This window comes from Montipora foliosa, chromosome 6, assembly GCF_036669935.1.
Source record: "Montipora foliosa isolate CH-2021 chromosome 6, ASM3666993v2, whole genome shotgun sequence".
NCBI lineage: Eukaryota > Metazoa > Cnidaria > Anthozoa > Scleractinia > Acroporidae > Montipora > Montipora foliosa.
The window spans coordinates 30,648,707-30,673,706 of record NC_090874.1 but is presented as its reverse complement, the minus strand read 5'-3'; the positions used below and the strand labels follow the sequence as shown (position 1 = coordinate 30,673,706).

The 25,000-nt window shown below is 39.7% G+C and overlaps 1 protein-coding gene and 1 long non-coding RNA gene across 5 annotated transcripts in view; one reads left to right on the top strand and one right to left on the bottom strand.

Annotated features, from left to right (window-relative positions):
• The window catches only part of LOC138007115 (fibroblast growth factor receptor-like 1), a 38,053-nt gene extending 27,958 nt beyond the window's left edge, over positions 1–10,095 (top strand). For all 4 annotated transcript variants that reach the window (XM_068853854.1, XM_068853852.1, XM_068853853.1 and 1 more), the window contains 5 exons: positions 4,759–4,806; positions 4,922–5,020; positions 5,692–5,973; positions 6,951–7,328; positions 7,744–10,095. In XM_068853854.1, coding sequence (XP_068709955.1) covers positions 4,759–4,806; positions 4,922–5,020; positions 5,692–5,973; positions 6,951–7,328; positions 7,744–8,261 — 1,325 coding nt within the window. In that variant the 3' untranslated portion in view covers positions 8,262–10,095. The remainder of the gene's footprint in view (positions 1–4,758; positions 4,807–4,921; positions 5,021–5,691; positions 5,974–6,950; positions 7,329–7,743) is intronic.
• A 6,731-nt stretch (positions 10,096–16,826) lies between these two features.
• LOC138007117 (uncharacterized) lies at positions 16,827–23,361 on the bottom strand. The gene is made up of 2 exons (XR_011124002.1): positions 23,245–23,361; positions 16,827–18,575 (listed from the first exon to the last, which is right to left on the bottom strand). It is a non-coding gene; the product is annotated as an uncharacterized lncRNA (long non-coding RNA).
• Positions 23,362–25,000: the final 1,639 nt, after the last annotated feature.

Sequence of the window (25,000 nt, the reverse complement as noted above, 5' to 3'; positions counted from 1 at the left end):
ACAGCTACTTTGACAATGTTATGATCAATAACAGGACAGACGCATGAAAAACTGACATCAATTTGTTAACTGTAAACGTTTTTATGTTAATCCGCTGACTAGTTCATAGCGCCTGCGCATATATTGCCTTTGTGAGGCAGTGGAGGGCAGTCTTGGAGTATCAAATAACTAGACTGTACTAAATTACTAGGCTGCCAAAAATATACTATCTTGCGAACTCAGACGTCGTTTCTCTCTCCCGAAAAAATAACATACGCGAACTCGAGCTGCAAAACGATTTCTGTGACGTAAATACCTTGGGTTTTTTTTTGCCAATCACGTTACATGAGAGAAGAGAGAATCGGGTGATCTCCTCTTAATGCATGTAATCGTTGTCACTAGCAAACATTTGAAACTAACACGCCAAATAATTAAGATTCCTTGTGGTGGCGAATGTTGCATTCTTTCGAACAAAATGTTTGGTTAGAAAGGAGAAGATAAATGTATTTGGTAAGAGTGTTTTGGACATCTCTTGTTTGATATTTCGAGCCGATTTATGTGGGATATCTGCCGCAAGAAATGATGTTTATCGACTGATATGATACAAGAATACCGTACGTAAACTGGACGAGGTTGAGGAATAAATTAGAAAGACAGTTTGACGGTGACATTACTCTTCGAGTTAAGAGATAGGCTTAAGATTAATGCAGCGCACTGGAGGCGAAAAAATGTCAGAGTTGAACTGTTGGTGACACTTGCTCGATTGCTTTGCCGTAGAAAAAGTATCCAGAAAAGCAACCGGTAATGCACCTGTCACTGTAAATGAGTGGTGGTTCTTTGAAGTCAAATTAGCCGTAGAGAAGGCTGGTTTTGTATCAAGTGCCAATTTTTTTAACAAAACATGTTTAATTACTCACTGAAAAGCTATGTCCCATTAAGGTTTGGCATTGTTGGGTGATCCTGTGTCGCAAAGGGCAAGATATCTTAAGGAATTTCATTCCTTTGCTTCAGCGCTGATTCCCTTTCTGTGAGAACTTGATGTCTGATAGGAGTATCTCGATCAGACGTTTTGGATAGCCTCTAGCAAGGACACGTGATTTGAATTTGTAAATGCTCTCTTCAATAGTTGATCTTGAAGAATTAGTGCGTAGAAGTATTGGGCTTCGCCCTCCATGAATCCTTTTTTGACACCTAGTGGGTGGCTGGAGGAAAAATGAGTGTACTGAAAGGTTTCAGTCGGCTTCAAGTGTGTTTTTATATCCACAATGGATTGTTATTTTGAAAGCGTTTGCCTTAATATACAACAGTGACTAAAAATGTGGCTTCAGTGTTTGAGATCTCAGCCGTAAATTTGATGGTAGGGTGGTGTGAGTTTGCTTGTGTGATGAACTTGTCTATATCCGGTTTGCTGACATCCTACAACGAAAAAATGTCGTCAATGTATAGTTTCCAAATCGTTGGCTTTATGACGCCCTAAAAATATACAAAATCAATGAACTGTACGAATATTGTAGATTAAACTGCCTTTCAAGATCCTCTATCCAATGTAAATCAGGGAGAAGGAAAGGTTACGTTTATACTAACGTTGGCCGTGTAGCACTTATATTTTAAACAGAATTAACTGAAGAGAGTGTAGTGTAACGTGAAGTGCTCGATTACTATCCCATATGAACCATCGGAGCGTTAGCCCTACTGATGGATCTGGGCCCACACAAGGACAGAGAAAACCTCTGACCAGGGTGGGAATTGAACCTACGACCTTCGGTATAGATCTCCGCTGCTCTACCGACTGAGCTACAAGGTCAGACGGGAGCAGGCCGTGGGAACCGAAGATCTTAAAGTCACGGCAATTAACATGTACAAGTACAAGGAAAGCCAACGTAACCTTTCCTTGTAACCTTTCCTTGTACTTTAACTTCAGTTAAAGTGAGTCATGAAAGGCATATGGGAAATCGGGTAGTAGGCATCCGTCAGTCGTAGTCGACTATGGATTTTGCACCGGTCTAGAACAATTCATTTTGCCTCAGGGACAGCGCCGGCTGTGGCTGATGAGTCCAATGCGGGAGTAGCAATCTCGGCCACATTTCTTGCAGGTGTGGCAAGTTCGGGTAGCTGTGGTGATGTGTGCCTTTCGCTCGGCCCTCTTTTCATTGGCTGAGGTCTGGATCTTTTCTTCACCCGACTTCAGCTGTTTGCGGAGAACACAGCGCCATTTGTTGCGGTCAGCTGTTTGCGTCTTCCCAGCTCTCTGTGTTGATGATCAAAATGTCAGCCTCGATGCCAATGTTACTCGAATCCTTTTTATTTTATTCAATCTTTCTGTTTTTAGTATTTAAATAGCAGCCACATGTTGTCACAGGGGGTTATTTACGTTGTTTCGTTTCCTCAGATGTCGGTTATTCTTCTTTTCCTCTATATGCTGGATTCAGAGTCTAGCCAAGGGTTATATTTCAATCCTGACAAATGACCACAGTACTCGGCGCATATTGAACCATCTCAAAAAGCACAGGCTCGTATCCTCTGTCACCACCAAATCACGACCGACTGAATGGCGGGCGAGTTAATACCGGACACCGGACTACTTTTAACACAACTTGATTCCGCTGTGACATTCGGGCATCTTCGCTCTCGTAAACAGTCAACTTTGGCGGTTTTCTAACAGAAAGATAACGCAACGGTTACAAAGGTACAAATAGGCAAAACGTCGACGGAAAAAAAAGACACTCACCCAGCTTTAGTGGCTACTTTAAACTTATAAGCACAAAAAACTCCCCCGTCCTAAAAACGCACTAATCACGTGACCCTCGCGTCGTAGTCACATCCTCATACTTCGGTCCTTCAAGATTGTTTCTTTTCTTTTCTCCTTTGCTTCCAAAGCAACTGTATTCAAGCGAATGAAAAATATCCTTCCATTTGAAAACGGCGACACCACAACTTATGGTTTAAAAACAATGTTTAAAATCGTGGAGGTTTCTGGCGCCAAAGCTATGGATGAAACTTAATACCTGACTCGCATAGAACTATTCGATCTTTCAAGGTCTTTAAAAAGACTGTTAGAAAATTAGACTTGCCACGTTTGATCTCATCGTTAATCTTTATACTTTGTATTATTAATTAGTCTTAGTTTAATCTCATATTATGAATAAGTTATCTAGTCTTACATTAAATAGAGTTTAAATCTTAAATTTTATTCCTTTTCCTTTATTATCTTAGTTATTTGCTCAAGGTATCATCTCAATTTTAGCTCTTTTTCACTTTTACTTTCTGTGTTATACCTGCAAACTAGGTGTGAGATTGTCCTCACAAAAGCAAAGTGTATATACACGATAAACCTGACTTGACTTGATTTGACTTGACTGAGGAACGCACTCCAATAATCCGAGATTACTTTTAGTAATATTTATTCTCATCAGTACGTAGGGACGGCGTAATTGCAGTTTAGTACCCTCTAAACGTCACTGGGAGTTGTGATTGTAAATTAACATTCTGATACCTATTTGGGTCGACCCAAATCATTAAGTTCGACGGTTGATTCAGACGTCGAACTTTTCATGTGCCGAACCTAATTCTTGGAGTAAACAAATACCATTTTCAACAATTAAAATAAGGAAATGAACCGGTGAAAGAGGTTTGAAACGACTCATTTCCATTCCATCCCATTTCGGTTGAGTACAAAAAGCCAAAATAGTTACTTTGATAATTTACTCGCTAAGTTGGAACAGCTTTATTTGCTGTTTTTTTTTTTTTTTTTTTTTTTTTTTTTGTATTCAAGGAAATTACGATCATATTGTGAGATACGAATGCACTCCATGAATTTTAGTTCGTATAAAGTAATTTATGCATTAGGTTCGGCACATGAAAAGTTCGACGTTTAGAGCAAATTGTTGCTGTTTGTGAAGTATGTTTTGCTGTCACAGTTTTCACAACTGATGCACGTTACATCCACTACCTTTTTGGGTCAGACATGCTACCTAACCTATGTATGTCATGAAACTTAACCAAACAAAATATTCCTGACATTTTTACTACATTGCCAAGTACAGTACTCAACACTCATTTTTGTAACACCAACATTATATTGTTAAATAATATTGTCCATTGCCAATGAATGTGTGTGAACAACATCGTTCCCAGGGTGTCCTCTCTCCCGCTCTGGCCCTCTGGGGGAATGGAAGAAAAGAAACTCTGGGAACGAAATGCGAACATTTTTACCTTTCATAATTCATGAATTTTTCCGAGTTCAGTGGCTTATAGCCACTTTGATATTTTCCCGGCGGTAGCGGGCAGGATTACAAAATAGTGGCAGAATGGTTTGTTCGAGGAGCAAAAAAATTCCATTTTCTAAAATCGTATTTCTTTCATGTCGAGAAGTATAGTATTGCATTACTCAGTGTATGATAGGAAATTTGAGTTTAACAACTATGTCATATTCCATGCGAGATTTTCTGCTAGCCCCAAGAAAACACATTGTATGACTTTTATTACTTTCATGACTGTTTCCAATTGAAAAGTTTACAGATACAAGGTTGTGGTGCGACATGACATCATTCGTACATCATTCGCCATAAAAATTGAAGTCGCGGGTCTTGTAGCGGGAATCGACTGGGGAAAAACATGCACCAGGTGTCCGGTGAATGGCTTAATTATCTGTGTTGTTAAAAGCAGCAACGCTAATAGCAATAAAACGTTTTTGTAAGGACTAGATCTGAGCGTCAAAATAATGGAGACTCTTTAACCATTCTGTTTGCTGACTTTATTTGTTTTTGTATTTTTTCGAAGAGTCAAGCACTACTAGCAGAACACTACAGATTACAGATTCATCGACAGGTAATCATTCATTGTTGAGCAACTTATGAATAAAGTGATATGGTTTTGTTTCATCATTTAGCATACTTTAAATCTTAGAATATCATGTGCTAAATAAATGTCTCTCGTTCTGCAGCATTGCACATCACTGCAAAAGAGCCAGAGGTCCCAAGTACAACCAATTTACCTACGCACAAAGGGAGTGTGAGGCCTAGCAGTATGCCTCCCTTAATAGGTTTGTAATCCATTGCATCCTTTCTTTCTTCTTAATCCAGCATGCTCTCTGTACCCCACCTCACCAACCTTATTGCCTAAACTGTAAGTAGGTCAGTAAATCATTTGGTGTGTGTTCTAGAATCAATAGAAATCAAAATACTGACTACCCATCCGTAAATGACCTACCTACCCACTTCCCTTCAAGGTAAGGGGCGGCAAAGAAAACGGACCCACGAACATTACACTTGTCCGAAATCGTCCAAAGGTGTAAGGATCTCTGGGTACTAAGGTCTAATTCACATTTTACCAAACGCCGAAAGCATTGGTGCAAACCACGATGACAAATTGTCGACTCCTGAGGCTCGACTAGCTTTTTTTTTTTAACACTTGAGACGATTTGATACCATGGACTGTATTCAACATTGGGCGGGGAATAATAGCGATTTAAGTCAGGAGCCCATTTATGCCTATTTCCCATGATGACCAGCCTTGCATATTCATTGGGATTAACTTTTTTACCACAATTGCTTGTAATTTCGCAATCTGATTAGCTAATTTTCCGTTGTCGATAAGAGTCTAGACAACGCTGTACGCGGCATGCTCGCGTCAATTTGTCACGCAAGGTAATAGCCAATCAGGAACACCCATTTCAACGCTGAACCACTTTCGATTTGTCAAATTTCTTAACAGTTGGCCGTCCACCGAAATTTAGGAATCCTTCGAATCGTTCCTCTGAATACACTCAAGGTTCACCCATGAGACTCAAATGTCACGCAAATGGGGAGGCTCCTTTGAATATCACATGGCTTAAGGACGGAAGCATACTGAGCAGAGCGGATGAAAAGCTACTGAAATCCAAAGGCAGAGTGTTAAATTTCCACAAGTTGTCTTCTTCCCAGGCTGGGTCATACATGTGTATAGTGACAAATGCATTTGGCACCATTGTTAAAACCTTCGATATCAAAGTTGTTGGTGAGTTATCTTGTTAGTTATCATACACAGGCTTGCAGTGTCAAGCCAGCAGGTTGTACGTTATATAATTTGGGTTGAACTTCAATCAACAGCGACGCCGTAGTCCAAATGATGTCACACTCTTTTGCATTGTACGTGGTTTCGCGAAACTCTTTGTATAAAGCCCTCAATAAATTTTAAATGAACAATCTGAATGATTACAGCGGAGGGGTTGGCGCAGTGGTAAGATCTCTGCCTTCCAACCCTAAGGTCCCGGGTTCCATTCCCGGTTCTGCCGAGAGTGGAATATTTGGCGACCTTTTTCCCGCTAAAGTTCACTCAGCTTTCCATCCTTCCGAGGTCGGTAAAATGAGTACCAGCATACCTGGACTGCTTAGAAGTGGCTGCCATTTGCGCCTGTATATGCTTCCAGTTCGCTGGGGGTAAATTGATCATTGTAAAGCGCCTTTGCGACGTTTGTGATAAAGGCGCTATATAAATGCACCACTTTACTTTTTACTTTTTATTATTATTTATCCCAGTGAACCATCTTAGTAGTTGAAGAGACTTTTTTTTGCATGGTGACTCGGGGATACTTCGGTGAAATCCGAGACCTCCTTTGCAATAAACAAATCTCTTCTAGTCATTCCCCATCTAACATCTCTTTCAGTACAGTCTTAGTAGTTGTTACCATTGAATATACAGGGATGAGGTTATATGTAAATGAGAGTCACCCTTTTCTATCACGTGGACAATCCGAAAGCAGAAGTATTCTTCAAAAGTGATGCAAAATCATTTCTGTCGATTAAGGGTTAGCTTGTTGCCCGAGTTTCAACTTCTTGAGCGACGGCAAAAGCGTGCATCTTGAAGAAAAAGGCAAACGGTATCGGGGACTTAACAACTAGTTTTCTCTTGGGAGCCTTCAAAGCCAATGCATGCACAATCAAGTCACGGCAACAATCACATCTGTTTTTTTCCCTGAATCTTCTTTATTCCAGGGGTAGCCCCACCAGCGGAACAGAAGCCTAGAATTTTAAAGAAAGACCTGAAGAATGAAACAGCTCGACCAGGAGATGACGCCACGTTCGTTTGCTCAGCCATAAGTAGGGGCTATCCAAAGTTTCATTTTCTAAAATGGAAGCCGCCCGAAAACGTTTCAAATGGCTCGGATCCTTTTGATTTTGTTGACTTTAGGAAATCAAAATTTCGAGAAATTCACGAGGTAGCTAAGCCCCACATGGGAAGTCAACGGATCTACACGCACCGGCTTGTTATCTACAATGTTACATCAGCAGACGAAGCCAAGTACACATGTATGGTAGGGAACTCTGCCGGATGGGTAAACAAACATGCATTTCTTACCGTCGATGGAAAAGGTATGTTTTTTCTTTTTACGATGTAGTGGTGAGTCAGAGCCACGGTTTTCCAGAACCCCTTTTCATTATTGTGCAAATTCGACCTGTATTCACAACAATGTATGCAAGTAATCAGTTGCTATTGAAGAACATTGTCGATTGCGACCTATCTTTTCTAGCCCTAACATTTTCACTCTATCATCTTTCAATTCTCAGCAGTTGCCATGATTGTGCCGGCTACGTCACCATTTGTCGACTTTAATAATCAACGTTGATAATCTTCTAGAAGCATAATGAAAAATACAAGCCTTTTTTCAAGGATTTCCCAAAGAAAATGTCGTCTTGTCCAAAAACTAAACAACTTTTACAACGATGCATGTAATAGTAATCACGTCAGATGAATTCTGTAACTGAAACACATTGTGTTCTATTGCAGGGCTTCCTCTGAGCAGGAAACCTGAGGCAAGCCCAGGAGAACATCCCGCTGCAACAAAGAAGCCAATTGTATCAGAGTCTCCGTCGTATAAGGAATTAGCAGTGGAAGAAGTTCCTTTGGCTGCTTTAATTTGCGTTCCTATTGCCGTCGTTTTATTTTTCATGGTGACGATTGTTTGGTGCTACTTTATTACAAGAAAACTACATTCTGGTAAAAACTCCAAGAATATAGACAACGATGCTTTCCGACAACAGGAAATGTGCGTCGTGGCGCCACAGCTTAATGCACAAAGACGAAACGAAACTAGGAATGTTAGTTTAAACGCTTATGTTGACTGCCCTAATGCCAACATTCAATCACCTCTTTATGAATCAGTATCGGAGCTGCACGAAAAGTATGAACTTCAGCTAAAACAAGAGCCGCCATTAGAGGGAATAACACTACATAGAAAACCTTTCAGAACTTTTTCTAGTAGGGCACACCCCTGCAAACAAAATGAAAACAAAGAGCCGGAATAAGTAAATCTTACGATTCTAACTTAAATGTTGGAACGTGTAAATGACCCCGAAAACGTTTGTATTTAAGTGCAAAACCTTACACGCTGTAAGTAGATCTTGCCTCACAGTCAAACCTGCTGACAAGAAGTATTCCGGGTGGGTGCTGCAAGGCCGATATCACTAGTCGCAAGTGCCGTTGAACGTACCCAGACGTTTAAACATTTCATACCAGGAGAAAAAACGATGACAGGTAGGAAGAAACCATTGGCTAGATGATACCAAGATGCATGCACGTGTGTGGAACCAATTTCCTTTCCTTTTTGGAAAGTAACGACAAAGTTGACTTCAAAAGTTAGCAACAAGGAAGTTGCTTTACTGCCCAGATCTGAGCCAGAGATTTGGACAAAGAAACGAACCAAGACGCTCTTTTCTTAAAAATATCAAGTATCTTTCGGGTTCTACTGTTGCTTTTTGATGCCATCATGATCTCTTTAATGATATTTTAATGACTTTAAAAAGGTTTTATTTGTTCTGATTTGGTCCTTTGATGAAGTTCAAAAGAGTTAATATAGGGAAAAAAAGCATGCTAAAACCAGGCCACTAGTTGCGATAGCCGGGCCCCTATGGATTGTAATGAATGAGTGAACTGTCGCACCATTATTTGCCCATTTGGCTAACTATGAAAAGCATCCGTCTGAAGAGTGTCATTTTGCTTATAAACGAAAACTTTGAATCGTTGGAGTAATCAATCAAAGAAAATCTACATGAACGTTTCCAATGATTGGAGGATTTTTTGTTGTTTTATCAAAATATCCCTGGAATCAAACAATCCAGTTTCAAGTGCCATGTAGGGATACTAAGCGCTATAGAACAGCAGATTATCAATAATATACTTTGTTCCTACAATCCAAAGGTTAAGGGGTGTGGCACTTAACTACAGAAAGACAATGGTTGCTAAGAAAGCTTTTTAGTCAAAGAGCCCTGCAAAAAGGTTCCATTGATGGTTCTATGAAGTAACTTTTTCAATAGAAATGTGACATCACTTCAATCAGAAAGCGCATGCGCAACTAGTCCCAGTCCTCTGCCGTGCGTCTCAGTGTAGTAAAAGCTCTCAGGAAACGAAAGGAAGAGGCACTTTTTCACCGGATGGGAACTGTCCCATCATTTTTCGTAAACTGTAGCATGGAATTTCTATTTCGACAAAAATGGAACTGATCTTTTGAAAAGTGTATCAAGGGAGGCCTTATGACGTCATAATTAATTTGAGAAATGATTTCTTTTAAAATCTATGCTACAGATTTTGTGCTAGAATGTTCTCACACTTTTGCGTTTAAAATTTGTGGAAAACATATTTAACTCGCTGAGTTTTTAAGCATTTACTGTTTTAGTCACGTGATTTACCAAATGTGGTTGTGATTTGAACCAGACAAAGAAATTTTAAATAGAAAACACTTGGCAAGAAAGGATAACTGTAGAGTTAAAGGAATTAGAGAAATGGCTCTTTGAAGGAGTCCAGAGCAACGGTTTGGTAGGAAAGAGCCATCCCCCTTAACTGTGCCAATACCCGCATGATTAAGAGTTTACACAAAAAAAGGAGCACCAAATAATTACTTAAATACGAAAATCGTATCATTGTTATCACTTCCAGCAGTTTCCTTATTTCCGCTCCCTCCTTTTTTTTGTCCAAACTCCATGCTCCATGAGAGGAGAGAGAGAGAGAGCAAGCAGGCTGATCCTACAGTGTTAACACATCAAGAGACATCTGTTGATGAGTGCCAGGATAGATTTTAAGAGTAACGATTTCGCTTCTTTCTGCGAGCAATTAAACATATGAAGGATTCCTCCATTCCCGAAATCTGGTGCAAGGGGAGTTTTTAGTGTCTTGCTTTCTCATTTCACATCGTGCACTAACCGGTTTCAGATCAGTCACTGGATTATCAGCCAGAGCTTTGTATTTTCTTTCTGTTGACATTTCCCTACCTCATCACGGCCTGGAAAGGGATGGTCCAGGTTAAATTTTGGCACACTGACGATACTTTCGTTTCCTCGACAAACTAAAATAACTTAAATAACTTAAACGGGTATATGCCTAAAGCACCCACCTGGTAACTTGGCTATACCTTGCTGGTAAGGCCCAACAAAGCCGAGACAGCTGTTCACAGCTGCGCATGCGTGATGTGCTGGACACACCGCGTTTTGTGTTATGGTGTGTTCCCGGACGTCAATACACCGTTGCCATGGCTACCAAAGATAAATGATGTCACTATCAACAAAATGTACCGCAGCATTGCTATCTATTAGATACACTAGCATATAGTCTTCATAGTGTGGTTTTGTATTTATTTCGGCGGTTTTTTTTCCTTAGTGTCCCCTCACGCGTAAGTGGTGGTTCTTCGTATAACTTGTTTTTGCTGTTGCGTCGTTTTTTTAATCGCATGAGCTTTTGTCAAAGGGCAGGATCTAAAAATATGGGGAGGATTAAAATCCTGCTTGTTGCTCTGTATGGTCCAAGGGTTTTACACCAATTACAAGACGCCTAGCATTATTTTGAATTCGTTTCACCGTCGTTTCAGCTTGTTCCAATCATATCCAGAGAGAAGTTCTTGCTTAAGTGACCTAAGGTAGAGATTAAGACCATCTGACTGTAAATATCGAGAATCCGCCGACAGTTGCAAAATTTCATGGTTTATTTTATTTTACCTAAGGTATCCTTTGGTGGTCCTTTTTGAAAAATTATTCAAAAAAGTTCTGGAGCGTTTTGCTTTTTACGAAAAATTTTGCCAATACGGCAGCTGGTCCCTTGGAAAGACAATGAACAATTCTGCAACTTTGGCAATTTCATTCGCGAGAACGTGGTGCATTTGCGATTTGATATTTTGTGTTTTTGTAAAAGGTCCTTTTATCTTTTCAAAAATATAAAGATCGTGTAATGTTGTTTCGCTCAAGTCAGCTTAAGGGCGCTTTTACACTGTGAAATGTTTCGTGCAACTTGTCTCGCAATGTTTTGGCGACATTGTGGCGGGGCAAGTTGCACGAATTACAACGAAATTTTGACACGGTTGGCCAACAGTTCACTTATTTGCTCTCACCGTTTCGAGGCTCAAGTGAACGGTTGACCAGCCGTGTCAAAATTCGTTGTAAGCAAGCCTCGAAGGATTTTGAAAATTTGAATATATTTCGATGTTTCTAAGCAATGGATGCTCGCTGGACCTTGAAACTTGGTCAAGGAGAAGTAAATTTATCCGTGTGGCCATCGCCGGAGTTTGAGCTTGACTGATGCCGGAGAAGTGCGATTTTATCGTCGAGATGTGAAGTAAGTTAGAAACTACTTTCCAGCCTTTCCCTTATTTAGGTACGAGTGACAACCCGGGAATTTGAGAAGTCGCTTAAATCGCATTCAATCAGGCAAATAACCACACAAAAACCGAGAAAGTCACCACGAAAATTAAGTACAGCTTTTTTATTGAGAATTTTTTTAGTTAAATATCTTTTTCAGTTTGTTATCGAGATTCCCATACAAATCCTCCGAGTCTGGGCCGCCTGTGGTGTAACATATCCTGCAACGGCCAAAACATAGGGAGCCCACACAAACAGTGTGTCTGTTTGTATGTTCGAAATATAAAGAAATGTATGGGAAATATTGAAGAGTCCTAATATAGTAAACTTACATCGAGAAATGACTATGTTAAAGCTCCAAATAACCTCAGTTGTTGTGTATTGTCATTTCTGCGGCTGAAAATGGTGAATTTGAGCGATTTGGTGGGTTTTCCGTTGACTGTTACTACACGTCCTTGGGTTTCGACAAAACACTGACCCCCGGTCAACTGACCCCCTTACTGACCCCCCTACTGACCCCCTATAAAATCAATGGGAAAATGAATACTGCCTACTTAAGCCTCAAAAACCCTTTTTAAACTGCATTGTTCAGCAATATTTAAGTCTAAGCACCCATTTTAAAAAGATTAGCTTACATGAAGTAATCGGCCATCACAACAATAATCGAAAACTAACCTTTTTAAAATGGGTGCTTAGACTTAAATACTGTTGAACAATGCTGTTTAAAAAGGGATGTTGAGGCTTAAGTAAGCAGTATTCATTTTCCCATTGATTTTTTAGGGGGTCAGTAGGGGGGTCAGTAGGGGGGTCAGTTGACCGGGGGTCAGTGTTTTGTCGAAACCCCACGTCCTTAGAAGAAGACAAGGGTGGAAAGCTCATTTTCGATAGCTCCAGCGTCAAGCCGATTTTCAGCTCCACACTGATTGGATGTTGCTAAACAGTGCATCCAATCAGTGTGGAGCAAACAGCGTGACGGTTGCTTCTTGGCACACGAAATCCCGGCCGGGGATGCTGGTCGCTTCGAAAGCTGCATTTCTCGAAAATTATTTGGCGGTTAGCGCTTGGATTTTGAATGGATTTTCGATTGAATGGCACGAGAAGAAGCGTCAACCTTTCCGTTTATCTGGTGTACGATTTGAAAGACGGGCGATTCTAATTTCTGGGTGAAAATCGGCTTGACGCTGGAGCGGTCGAAAATGAGCTTTCCACCCTTGTCTCCTTCTAAGGACGTGTAGTAACAGTCAACGGAAAACCCACCAAATCGCTCAAATTCACCATTTTCAGTCGCAGAAATGACAATACACAACAACTGAGGTTATTTTGAGCTTTAACATAGTCATTTCTCGATGTAAGTTTACTATATTAGGACTCTTCAATATTTCCCATACAGACACACTGTTTGTGTGGGCTCCCTATGGGCCAAAATCGTTGCGAGACAAGTTGCAAGAGCCGTTGCCGAAAGTAGAATTAAGTTCTACTTTTCGTGCAACTTGTCCCGCCACAATGTCGCCAAAACATTGCGAGACAGGTTGCACGAAACATTTCACAGTGGAACAGCGCCTTAAGGACACGTGGAAATAATGTACATTGTAACTTTTTGGCTAAGGTGAAATAATGGTCAACTTTAAGAGTGTATAAGAATCTAAATATCAATTCACACATCATTTTGTACATCAGGTTAAGGCTTTATCCTTGTAGTTTATCGCCTCTAATTGTATATTTTAGCCCGACAAAAGTGGCGCGTTCAGGTTGAAAAGAGTTAGGGCTAATTTGACTAAAAATTCAATGCAAACCGCTGAGCTTTCAGTCAGCCAATGTTTCAGAATGCATCTCTTTTATGCAAAGACCTTCACTGAGTTTTTAATTACGATTTAACTAGCGTGCAAGCCCGCCTTACATCTTTTCATTTTATTTATCAGTAGGGCTATATGGGCGTTCGGGGCAGTTTGGACAGTTGGAATTGTAGCATTCTGATTGGTGGATTCAAATTTTTGCGGGAAATTCAAATTTGAGCTCCCTTACTGCGGACCCTCACGAAACAGGTTGGGATGTTTTGCCTAATCATGTTGGAAATTCAATGTTGGGGTGTTAATTACAGAGACCCAGGCCCCTCACGGTTCAAGCGAAAAAGACAAGACAGGATATTTTCTTTCCGAATCAAACGATTTAATGACAAAATTGGGCAATCACTCTCCTCATGAAAAACGGTTTCATATATACAAATATTTACAATAGAGGGCTCAGAAAAAAACTAACAAAATAGAGAATCTCTGCCACAGGGAATTGCAAACCTTTTCACGACTTCTTCGTTTTTTAGCCAGTTTTACAAATTATGTGAGGCAGCGAGGTATGCATTAAGAAGGAAAACATTTACCTGAAAGCTAATCGTTGTAAAAAAGTGATTTTTCTCTCGTTCTATTTCTGTCACCCTTTAACGGTGTTCTTCATTGAAATTTTCTGTTCTTCTAGATCTCCTTCCTCGGTTTCTCTCGAGATTTTCGTCGCCTCTTCTCTCGTGCTCTTTTCTGCTCTTAATCTTTATCCCGTTGCTCGTCACTAATGTGATTTCCCGCCAGAAAAACGCTGGTTGCCAAATGCAACGCTGCCATGCGATTTCCCGCCAAGAAAAAATTGCCCAAACACTCCCGTCCTGGTTTTAACGTAGTTCGATATGTGATTCCTCATCATATGCATCTCGTATCAGAAGGATCAACAATACGTAGTATTTAGGATTTGAATCTAAAAAGTGAGTGAGTTGATTGGGAGAGGGATGACGTCACAGAGTCCTAGGCCCCTCACGGTCAGAAAAAAACACCAGAGGAAAAAAATCATATCCAACAGGTTTTAATGACTAGAATAACAAACGAGTATGTACAAGAAGACAAAAAAAAAACAAAGAAATGTCACACTATGTACAAGAAGAGTATGTACAAGAAGACGAAAAAAGCAAAGAAATGTCACACTATGTGCAAGAAGAAGACGGTGACCCGCACACGCACCCTAGTTTAGTATTATCAACGCTGATTTTGGATGTGACCGGCCAATGAGAGGATCCGGAACACAATCATCGCACCTCAGTTCCTTAGAGTCACTACTCAGATTTTCTCTTTCTTCGTGCTCCGCACACGCACCCTGTAACTTAACAGATTAAAACTCGAGAAGCTCCAGAAGGACATGTCCTCTAAACAGGATGTGTCTCCAAAGAACTCAGCAGCCGCACAAGATCCAACACGGTCTTCACGTTCAAATTGCATGGCCGCGCGAGCCAGATCCAAATCCGGACCTGGACGAACCACCACCTCCCGAATAGCGTTTTTGCATGTGCTGTTCACGCTCCCAGGCCGCTTGAGCCTGAGAACGAGCACGATTCGCCCGCACCCAATGACAGCTACTACGAATGATCCATTACTTTTTAGTCTTCTAGAGATGAACCTCAAGCTTCATTAACCGGCCGCGAGCTTCTAGAGCCGGAGTCATTCTTTGAAAAGCGGCAAAGTATTGAATGTCCTTAATTTGATGGAATAAGCTAAAACATCTCTAGGCTTATGTAATCACCGCTCTTACTCTTCTTCTTCTTCTTCTTCTTCTTCTTCTTCTTCTTCTTCTTCTTCTTCTTCTTCTTCTTCTTCTTCTTCTCCTTCTTCAGTTTAATGCCTGCATGATAGTGTGAAGCAAATAAACATGCAAAATCTGTCTTGTATAATCAAGCCACGCACAGAATTCCAACAGAAGGACCTGGGACTTTCAAAGCCCTAAATTTGTCCCGATACAATTCGTAAGAGAGTCGAGAATCTCTCCAATCTTCCTTGGCAGTGCGAAAAGGACTTTCACTTCTTCCTCTTCTTTCTCTTCTTTGGCTAAGAAACTGGAAAAAGCAAACTGCAAATGAACATTCAACAAAAATAAAGCTACATTATTTGTCTTATTATTGTAGGATTGCTGCAGCCCCGCGTGGATTCGTGAAAATTCCTACAAGCGCGTGGATTCCTGCAAATTCCTACAAGCGCCATAATCGTTCATTTGTATGGTAACCCATCTGTGCGAGAAAATTGAAAGATTAAACGAAACTTACCTGTAAGTTGAAGTTTTGTTGAGATTCTATCACATGGCGGACAGAGCAAGGAGATCACATGAGATAGCATAGCTCACGCGCAAGATCATTCTTAAAAGGTGTGGGTGTGAGAAGGAAAGAAACTCCAACTCACCCCACAGAGGAACAGCAAGCATGTTAATAGAGAGGGAGAATAGCGAGAAAGGACATGTGATCTCCTTGCTCTGTCTGTAAACCAGCTGAGCGGGAGAGACATGCACATGAAAATAAAGAGACGAGGTGTATATTCAGATGTAAACATTTACTACACCAAGTTTTGTGTCATAAAAATTAATGTGCTTCTACACATAGCATCACAATGGAACATGAACCTATAGGGAGTAATACATGAAATAACAAGAAACTAATGTCTCAATATAGCAGACGCCATACTGTCATTACTTGATGGGTTTGTCATAGAATTTCCTGAATGTACACGGGACGAAAAATTGGATTTACATAGCGTCAAATGTCTTGTCAAAGGCGCGATAAAGACCGCGTTTGTTACAGCTTTACATGCCTTTGACGCGCGTCAAATATTATCTTTGCGGTTGCCATTGCAGGGGGGTCTCAGGTGGTAAAGGCCGTTTCTACTACAGTTTTACACCCAACCTTTGACAAGCGCCAAAGGTATTATTTGACAACCCTTTGTTACCCTCACAAAGGTGTCGTCAAAGATGTCTCAGCTTCAATTCAAAGACTTGGCAAAAGTGTTGTCAAAGATGTCTGAGATTCAGTTCAAAGGTTTGACAAAGGCGTGGTCAAACATGTCTGAGATTCAGGTTAAAGATTTGACAAAGGTGTAGTCAGACATGTTTGAGATTCAAGTCAAAGATTTAGCAAAGGTGTAGCCAAAGATGTCTTGGGGTGTATTTATAGCTGTTGGCTTGAAGCGCTGAATTGATCTCTGGACTACTTTTCCCTAATCAGGACGGTAGGACGGAAACTTCTGAATTTTTCTAGCCGTAACAAAGACACCGTTCAACTCAAACAACTGTCCATCATAAATGTACTTGAGTCTCAATTGAAACGTTTTTCAAATATCTGAAATATGTCTAGAGTGGCATTTCTGAAACCGCCGTAGTCAAATTAATTTGCCATTCACCCCCGTGTTATGCCATATGAGAGACAGACTGAAATGCAGATACGACGAAAACCTGTGTTTTTCCATTTTTTATTCAAAGGAATTCATACTCTTGGTAAAACCAAGAATCTCACACCTTACATTCTGTAATATCTCTAGGAATCGATTTTGTTGCGCATTTTTAAGTGGTAGTATACATCCAAAATGTAAATGTAAAAGGGTATAAATAAATCGAAGGATGAGAATGAATTTTTTTTTAATTCCAGTGCTTCACTTCTCTCAAGGCTTCAATTTATTTATACCTGTAATATTTACACTACACGCACAACAAGCGCCGTGTTATCAACAACTTTGTTGCATAACAAGTAAAATCACTGTCACCGTATAATTAGTTAAGTTAATTTATGACAAACAATCATGCATGACACCTCTGTTGGAAGTATCATGTAACTGACACAATATCAAGAGTAGTGGACATAAGTGACAGGGTAAATGGAACTACTGAAAACTTTGAATAAAAAAAAAACTGATATAATCTTGATTTTTTTCTTACTCACTAACAACAGGTCAAAACCGAAAGGAACTTCCCATGAAACAGCGTTTTAACTTTGAGGCAAGCTAATAAGTTATATTTATGTTGTAGTTCATTGTGGGAAACAGCTTTAGCCACACCGACTTGAAATTAGCAAAATAAACTTCGAGTAAACGATTTTTCATGCGAAAATCCGCCAAAATTATTTTTAACTCTTTGTGCCGAAAAGACACTCAATCGACGGCCAGCAGCATACTAACTAGATTTTGCACCAATTGTAATCATTGATTTCATTTTTTTTCTGCATGATTAAAGTCTTACGGTGACAGTGTGAAGTGAAGAGACTTTGGCTTTCCCATTTTTATTACGTGCCGGGAAATAAATGTAAGTTCTAATTGTTCTATTTCCTCGATAGAAGTTAAGACTTCTTCAACAACGAACTATTGATATTCTTGATGCAAAAAAATTGGTTTTCTTCAAATGAGACGGCCATTGTTTTATGAGTAATATAAAATGCAACTCTCCAACTCACACAATCGGTCACCCAATAAATGGTTTAGCAGCACGTCAATCAGGTATCAGGTATCAGGCAGGATTCCTGGTAGTATGCTGATGGGCTTCTAAGGTGAACTTTTGAAGTCACCTTAATCCACTTCAAAAGCCGAGAAAGTCCTCTTTAAAAAAACAGTGAAATTCTGCTGCTATTCTACTGCATTTTTTGCACAGAACACATTTTTTCCAAAGAATGGTTATTTGTGCATAGAAGTCAAGACAACCAGACATTCTCTATATATGCATTAGCATGGCTATTAGTTGATAGTCAGCAAGTGCGTCAACTAAAGATTTCCAATAGATTATCAACAGCATTTTGGGCGGTATGACGGTCAAGTTTCCTTGGTCAAACTCTCTTAATCTCTAATACTGGTTTAACGCTGTTACCAAGTTTTAAGCACTGCGGAACAACGCGGATTGCCCACTGCGGGGCGTCTTGCGGGGCAATACGCTGCTCTGACAAGTTTTCTGGTTGTTGTTATCTTGTCCTATGAGGCCACCTAGGCGGATCTTCTACGCAACGATTTTCCGTCCAAAGATCTCATCAACATGTCGAGCTGGGTTGACCACCAAGACAGCCTTTGTCATGAACTCCCTTTTCCTCTTCCTTTCTTCTTCGTTTTCAAGCTCTTCGCTATTCCCACTATCACCAGTCACGGAGTTGTCTGATGACATTTACGAATTAACACTTCAGCACAATTTCTTGCTTGATTTTAATGGCCTCTTTTATCGTGACACTTTCTGTGAAATGAAAGGAAAAGGCAAAATAACTTCACCATGCTGAATTTCCACCTTTCTGCACTTTACTCACATTTCCCAGCATTTGTAGTGTCTCTGTATGCATTTCAGATATATAGAAAACAGACGACGACGGCGAAAAAAAGAGTGGCAGATTAGGGCCAAGAAGGAAGTTCAGGACATTCTCAATCAGTCTTTTCTACGTTTATGTGAATAGTAAAGACCATTGGTCGCTGTTTAATCAGAGCAACCACAACAGAGAAGATGCTGTGGTCGTCGAGAATTCATTGGTTTACAGTCAACCAAAACTAACCCGGCCTGTGAGCCCTCGACCTTTTAGTCAAGAAAAGGGGTTGTATGTTCGATATTTATCAGCATTTTTTTTTCAGGGAACGGGTTCCAGCGCTTTCTGAGCTATTACGTATGATCTTTATGGGCTATTGATGCCCTATTACAACAAAGAAAGGAACGGTAACTTATGTTAGTGTCTTTCTTTTGATCTAAAAGGATTCTATTTTGGAATCGAACGGACTAATCGAGCTAATTTTCCATGATGCAAATCCCTTCCTTAACCACACAAAGGAAAAGACACAAACAAATCGAGAGTATCAGTAAACCATTAAGGTTCTGTCTCCTATCAAAGATAGCGCAAGCTCGATATATGTGTATCTGTACTATATTATGTGCGAGTAGGAATTTTAAGATTTGTATGGGACAATGGTTTTTCGCAAAAGTAAAAAACATATATGTATAAATTTACGTTTTAAAATAAGAAATAGTTTCCCTCGCTTCAGTATTGTGTTTCTTTGTCTTTGCTTCAGTTTCTTGTTTCGATTAAGAGCGGTTTAGGTGGTTTTCGGTCTCTCTTCTATAGAGAGGGAAAAGAGGAGGAACTAAAAACCACCTAAATAGATCTTAATGAATGCAAGTCCGTTCGATCGAAAGTTGTTTCGATCGAAGGTCGTTTCGATCGACAAAAGTCGATTCGATCGAAGGCAAGAGTCAATTCGATCGAAGACTGTAACTATTGCTTAAGTACCGATCTTAATGGACCCAGAAACCGTACCAAAGACAAATAAACAGAAGACTGAAGCGAGGTAAGCTCTTTTTTTATTTTAAATCGTAAATACTTTTTAAATTTTGAGAAAAGCCGTTTTCCCCGTACAAACCCCTATATTTCTGCTCTTGCATAAAAAAGTACAGTACAGATACGCATATATCGAGCTTGGGCTACCTGTGGTGGAACGCAAAATTTGTTATGCGCAGTGAACGTTGCATCTGGTGACACTCCTTGCGAAAATATTGGGGAATCTGCGCTGCAAATAACCCAAGATGCCCCCCTTCAACAAGGGTAATTTTTACTGTACGCAAAAGTGCAGAATATTTTGCTAGTACAAATCTATCATTTTCGTTTAGCGGCTCAGCTGAAGATTTCATTTAAAACTAATGCTGCTACTATCAGAAATTCAATTCTCATTTTAAGTGGATTTATACTGATGACGGTCAGTATAAAAAAGCCCTAGAGCGCTGGATCGAGGACAATATGATGTCATTCTTAATCAGTAAACCGCAAACCTTTTCCAAAGGTAAAGGGTGGGGTTTTCTACCTAACAGTTGTCATGTCGGGTAGTTAAATTGATTTTACAAATTCAGTGTATTAATTTCTTTAGTTTTCAAAGTCTTCACCAAAGGGAACCCGGCAAAGCAGGAACCAAATAAAATGTATTCTAATATTTGAGAGCAAATACTGCAGCCTTACAGGCATGAGGGAATTAGTAACGATTTTCTTCTTATAGACACATGTTTGCATTCATTTTACACAACTATCTGACAATCTCCCTTCTTCAACTTTTTGTTCTACCAACAGGCCCTGAAGATAAAACCCTTAACCCTTTTAATCCAAATTGCCCAGGGGGAAGACGAGTGTGCTAATAACAATAGTATATGCCTTCTAACTAGGACTCTAATTTTAGTAAAGGCTGCTTGGTGTTTTCTTGAAGTGCAGTATTTAATTCAATTTGCATAACCTATGATTATCTTATTGCTGGTAGATGGAGGGAGAGGATTTAATGGGGAAAGCAAATAGACCATTTTACAGTTGTGGCTAAGTTACCAGGCCTAACAATGGAAGTGAGGCTACCGATGACCCTGTTTTGATACAAACCTTCATGCTTTTGTAATGCTAATATGGACTAATTAGCGTTACAACAACACAATTTACATGATAAAAGCAGTGAGGTCTGTATCAATGCAAGGTCACCGGCAGCCTCACAGCCATTCATAGGCTTGGTCGCTGAGGAAACAACTGTAAAATGGCCTATTGTGTATCTCATTTCTTAGTTATGCTAGGCGTAAGTGGTTCTTTAGTTAATATAACACATGCATGTGTAAGTAATGAATGGGGTACTACTATAAGAATGGCTATTACCTCATGACATCTATTGAGTAGTGCTTTATTAATGCATAGTGATATGACATGTGCACATCTGTACTTCATGAAAAGACAAATGCACTAATCTAATTAGGGTACACACTGCTGCCAATAACTGATGACTGCAGACATGTACTCTATTGTTTGCAAAAAATGTAGGTGCTTTAATTAAGAAATAGCCTTGCATTCTTAGATGCAGATGCTCTTCCAGCAATGGCAGTAGTGTTGTGATTGAATCTCTGCTGTTTTCTTCTCCAAAGTTTCAATGTACTCCTGCCTGAAACATAATTGGCTAACCTAAAAACACAATTATTTTCAACCATGTTTTAAAAAAATAATAAAATTATTTTTTGAATAATCTTACTTTTTATGATGTATCCTTGTTTGCCTTTGTCCATGGTACTGAATATTTCCAATATTTCTGTATTTACTACTTAATTTGTACTATTGAGGGGTTACTGGCTTTATGAATTGCAAATTCAAGTTAAAGGTAAAATGTCTGTCATTAATTCATTGTTATATATCAGACATACATTCTGCATGTACATTCATGTCAAACTCAGTATGTTTTCATGGGGATTAGATTAGACATTGACAGGGTGACACTTATTTTTCCTTAATCAATCACTGAAAACTTATGTCCCCATTAATTAATTTAATTAACCTTTTGACACCCAAACCGGTCAGACTTAGTATTTTACTCTGTCTAATGCCAGACGATTTTACTCGCCAATGGGGAACCCCCTTGAGTCAATGGGTTAATTAATCTGAGCTACTTTGATTTTTTTGCTAATAATCAAACAGAACATTTTTTGATACTGAAATACCCAAGATCCTTAGATTTATCCTCACCACCACTTGGTGAACAACATTCTCTAGTACAGATGATAAAGTGAGTTTCCTCAAACATTTTGATTTCTTCATATTAACATTCATGATGGTAAATTTACCTAAAAGTTAAGTCATAAGAAAATAATAATATATAGAGGCAAAGAGGTATAAGATGTATAAATTCGAAATGGTCTTAAATTTCATTGTGAAAATTTATGATCTTCCTGATTCCTTCTTGGATCAGCAAGCTTGGTAATGGATTATTTGCAACTAGATCCATTTTATTATAACAAAGCTCTTGTGGTTTATTGTCGACGGAATTTTGGCACTAGTGCTCATTGAATTTTGGAAAAGCGAAAATCGACAAGAATGTGAACTCAGGGGGTTTCGACAAAACACTGACCCCCGGTCAACTGACCCCCTTATGGACCCCCTATAAAATCAATACTGATTACTTAAGGCTCAAAAACCCTTTTTAAACAGCATTGTTCAGCAATATTTAAGTCTAAGCACCCATTTTAAAAAGGTTAGCTTACATGAAGTAATGGGCCATCACAACAATAATCGAAAACTAACCTTAGACTTAAATATTGTTGAACAATGCTGTTTAAAAAGGGATGTTGAGGCTTAAGTAAGCAGTATTCATTTTCCCATTGATTTTATAGGGAGTCAGTAAGGGGGTCAGTTGACCGTTGGTCAGTGTTTTGTCGAAACCCGAACTCAGGCTACGTTTTGCAACTGGTAGACGTTTTTCAAGCAATAGATTGAATGTGTACGTGTTCGTGATAGGAGATATGGGGGAAATGTCACCGAGGGGGTAAAGGAGGAAAGCGAACTTACACTCTACGACGGTCAGTGTTCCGTATTTGCCGAATCGTTTAATCTCCCAAAAGCGTTGCCTTGGTTTTGTGTCTTTCCTTTGGCAATGCAAGTATCAACAAAGTAGGAAAGCCTGTTAAGATTTGACTTCACATTTGACGATAGTCAAACTTGAAGTCAAAGATGCTATCGTACTTGTCTTCGCCTTTGTCAAGTAACAAAGGAACGCACAAAGCTTCTTCAGATTTGACTTCACATTTAACGCGCGTCAAATGTGAAGTCAAAGTTGTTACGAATTTGACTTGACCTTTACCATGGTCAAAGGCATAAGCAAATTGGTAATGGATTTGACCGTACGTTTGACGTGCGTCAAAGGTAAAGTCAAAAGCGATTCCAGATTTGACTTAAGCTTTGCCAAAGATCAAATGTGCAGGAAATCCAATTTTTCGTCCCGTGGTATCAGCAGTGCTCCAGCCAGCCTGGGATAAAATTTCGTCCAGAGGTACATCCTTCTGCTTTAGGCCGTATTCTGTGGTCGATTTTCGTTCAGAACTAATTTGAAATTACATAAATCTATAGTTTTTTACTTACTGAATACGAATTTGCGTGTTATCATCTCCAAAAACCTGCAGTTTGTTCATGAAAGCCTTCGAAAGATCGATATAATTGTTAAGAAATTTCCCCATCCACCATCTTGTTTTTGTGCATGACCGCTGACCTAATCAGCTCACATTTGGAAAATTTGCGGCTAAACGGGGCGTTAAAGGGAGGCTTTGCATACAAAATAATATGCTTTTATGAATTATTATTCATCTATAATAATTATTTAAGATGTTCAAACATCGAAAATTAGTATATACTCAGTAATCTTGGTGTTTCAAGCAATCTAATTGGTTCGCTATCTCGGAGTAATTGAGCATTATTCACTCCCTACGGAGTGAATAAAGCTTGACGCAAACAAAACAAAATGGCCGGCGTAAACTGGGAATACAAAATACAAAGCCACAAAATTTGGCCTGAAAGTTTTCAAGGGTAAGAGAAGAGTTCATACTTTTGCCAACTAGTGTTTGATTTCGTTTTTCCAGATAATTATGGCTGAAAATTAAACAATCTTCACGCCAACAATTTGTTTCACTCGGAGTAATTCTCTCTTGTAGGGCTGGTCGCCCACCAAAACAAATTTGTTACTGAAATCGAGGAATTCGTCTTCCAAATCATCGAAGTCAAAACCAGGATAAGAATTGTACGGAAGATCAAGGTTATCGGACCTGTTTGATGTTTAAATCGTACATGAGTAGAAGCTCCTCATCGTTTATCACACCATCATCACATACATGCCAACTCTCCCGGATTATCCGGGAGTCTCCCGGATACGGAACGAATCTCCCGGTCTCCCGTACGGGTCATTAAATCTCCCGGATAAAAACGACTCTGAGCCTTTCAGACGTTTCTCCATTCTAGACTCAAATTGCAATCCCAAGTTTAAAATAGATCGATTTTTTCAAACTCGTTTCATTGTTTCTTAATGCATTTCTTCATCTCTGAGTTTCAAACACACGTTAATAGAACTAAACAAAATGACTTCCTTTAGCTATCATAGCCATATAACCGATTGTTTGATTGGATCTCCGATTAACCAATAAAAATTCTTGACATAAGTAACCTGTTTTCCCGCAAATTCACAATGGTGGCGGAATATTCTTGTATTCTGAAGGAGCTGCTGGGGGATGGGTGGGTGCGTTTAGGGCGGGGGGGGGGGGGAAAGGGGGTGAAAGGAGGGGAGGGGGAGTGGGTAGGTTGATCGAGGGGGGGGGTGGGGAGACCGGATGGAAAAAATCTCCAGATTTTAGATCTCCATAGGTTGGCATCTCTGTCATCATGGCTAATCAAAAGTTGATTTTGAGCTTCATTCAGAGACATCATGAGCAGCGTTTTGTAGTGGCTTCTTAACTGTTTAGAAATTCCCGCCCCAACGGCGTTCTCCCCCCAGTCTTTTTGCGAGTTTTGGAGTCTCCGTTTCCGTCCCCGATCTTGTTGCTTAAAGTCTCTACTACGTCAACTACATTTCTTACACAGTCAACGCTTTTCGTGTTCAGATGCAAACGGTTTGCGAAATATTTTTTTCTTGCAATTTTCGCCGATTTCAGTCCAGGTTTGACATACATAGCTGTGGTCAGGACCACACTGGTGGCTACGCAGTTCCTCAATTCAAGCATCCGAAGGATATAAACTTAAAGCTGAGTGTTTATTTTTAGTTTGTTTAGAGCTGCTTTTTGGCATAACTTTAGGAGATTTTTAATTTGATAAGGTCGCATGATGCGTGGACGACCTCTGACAGAAGAACAAA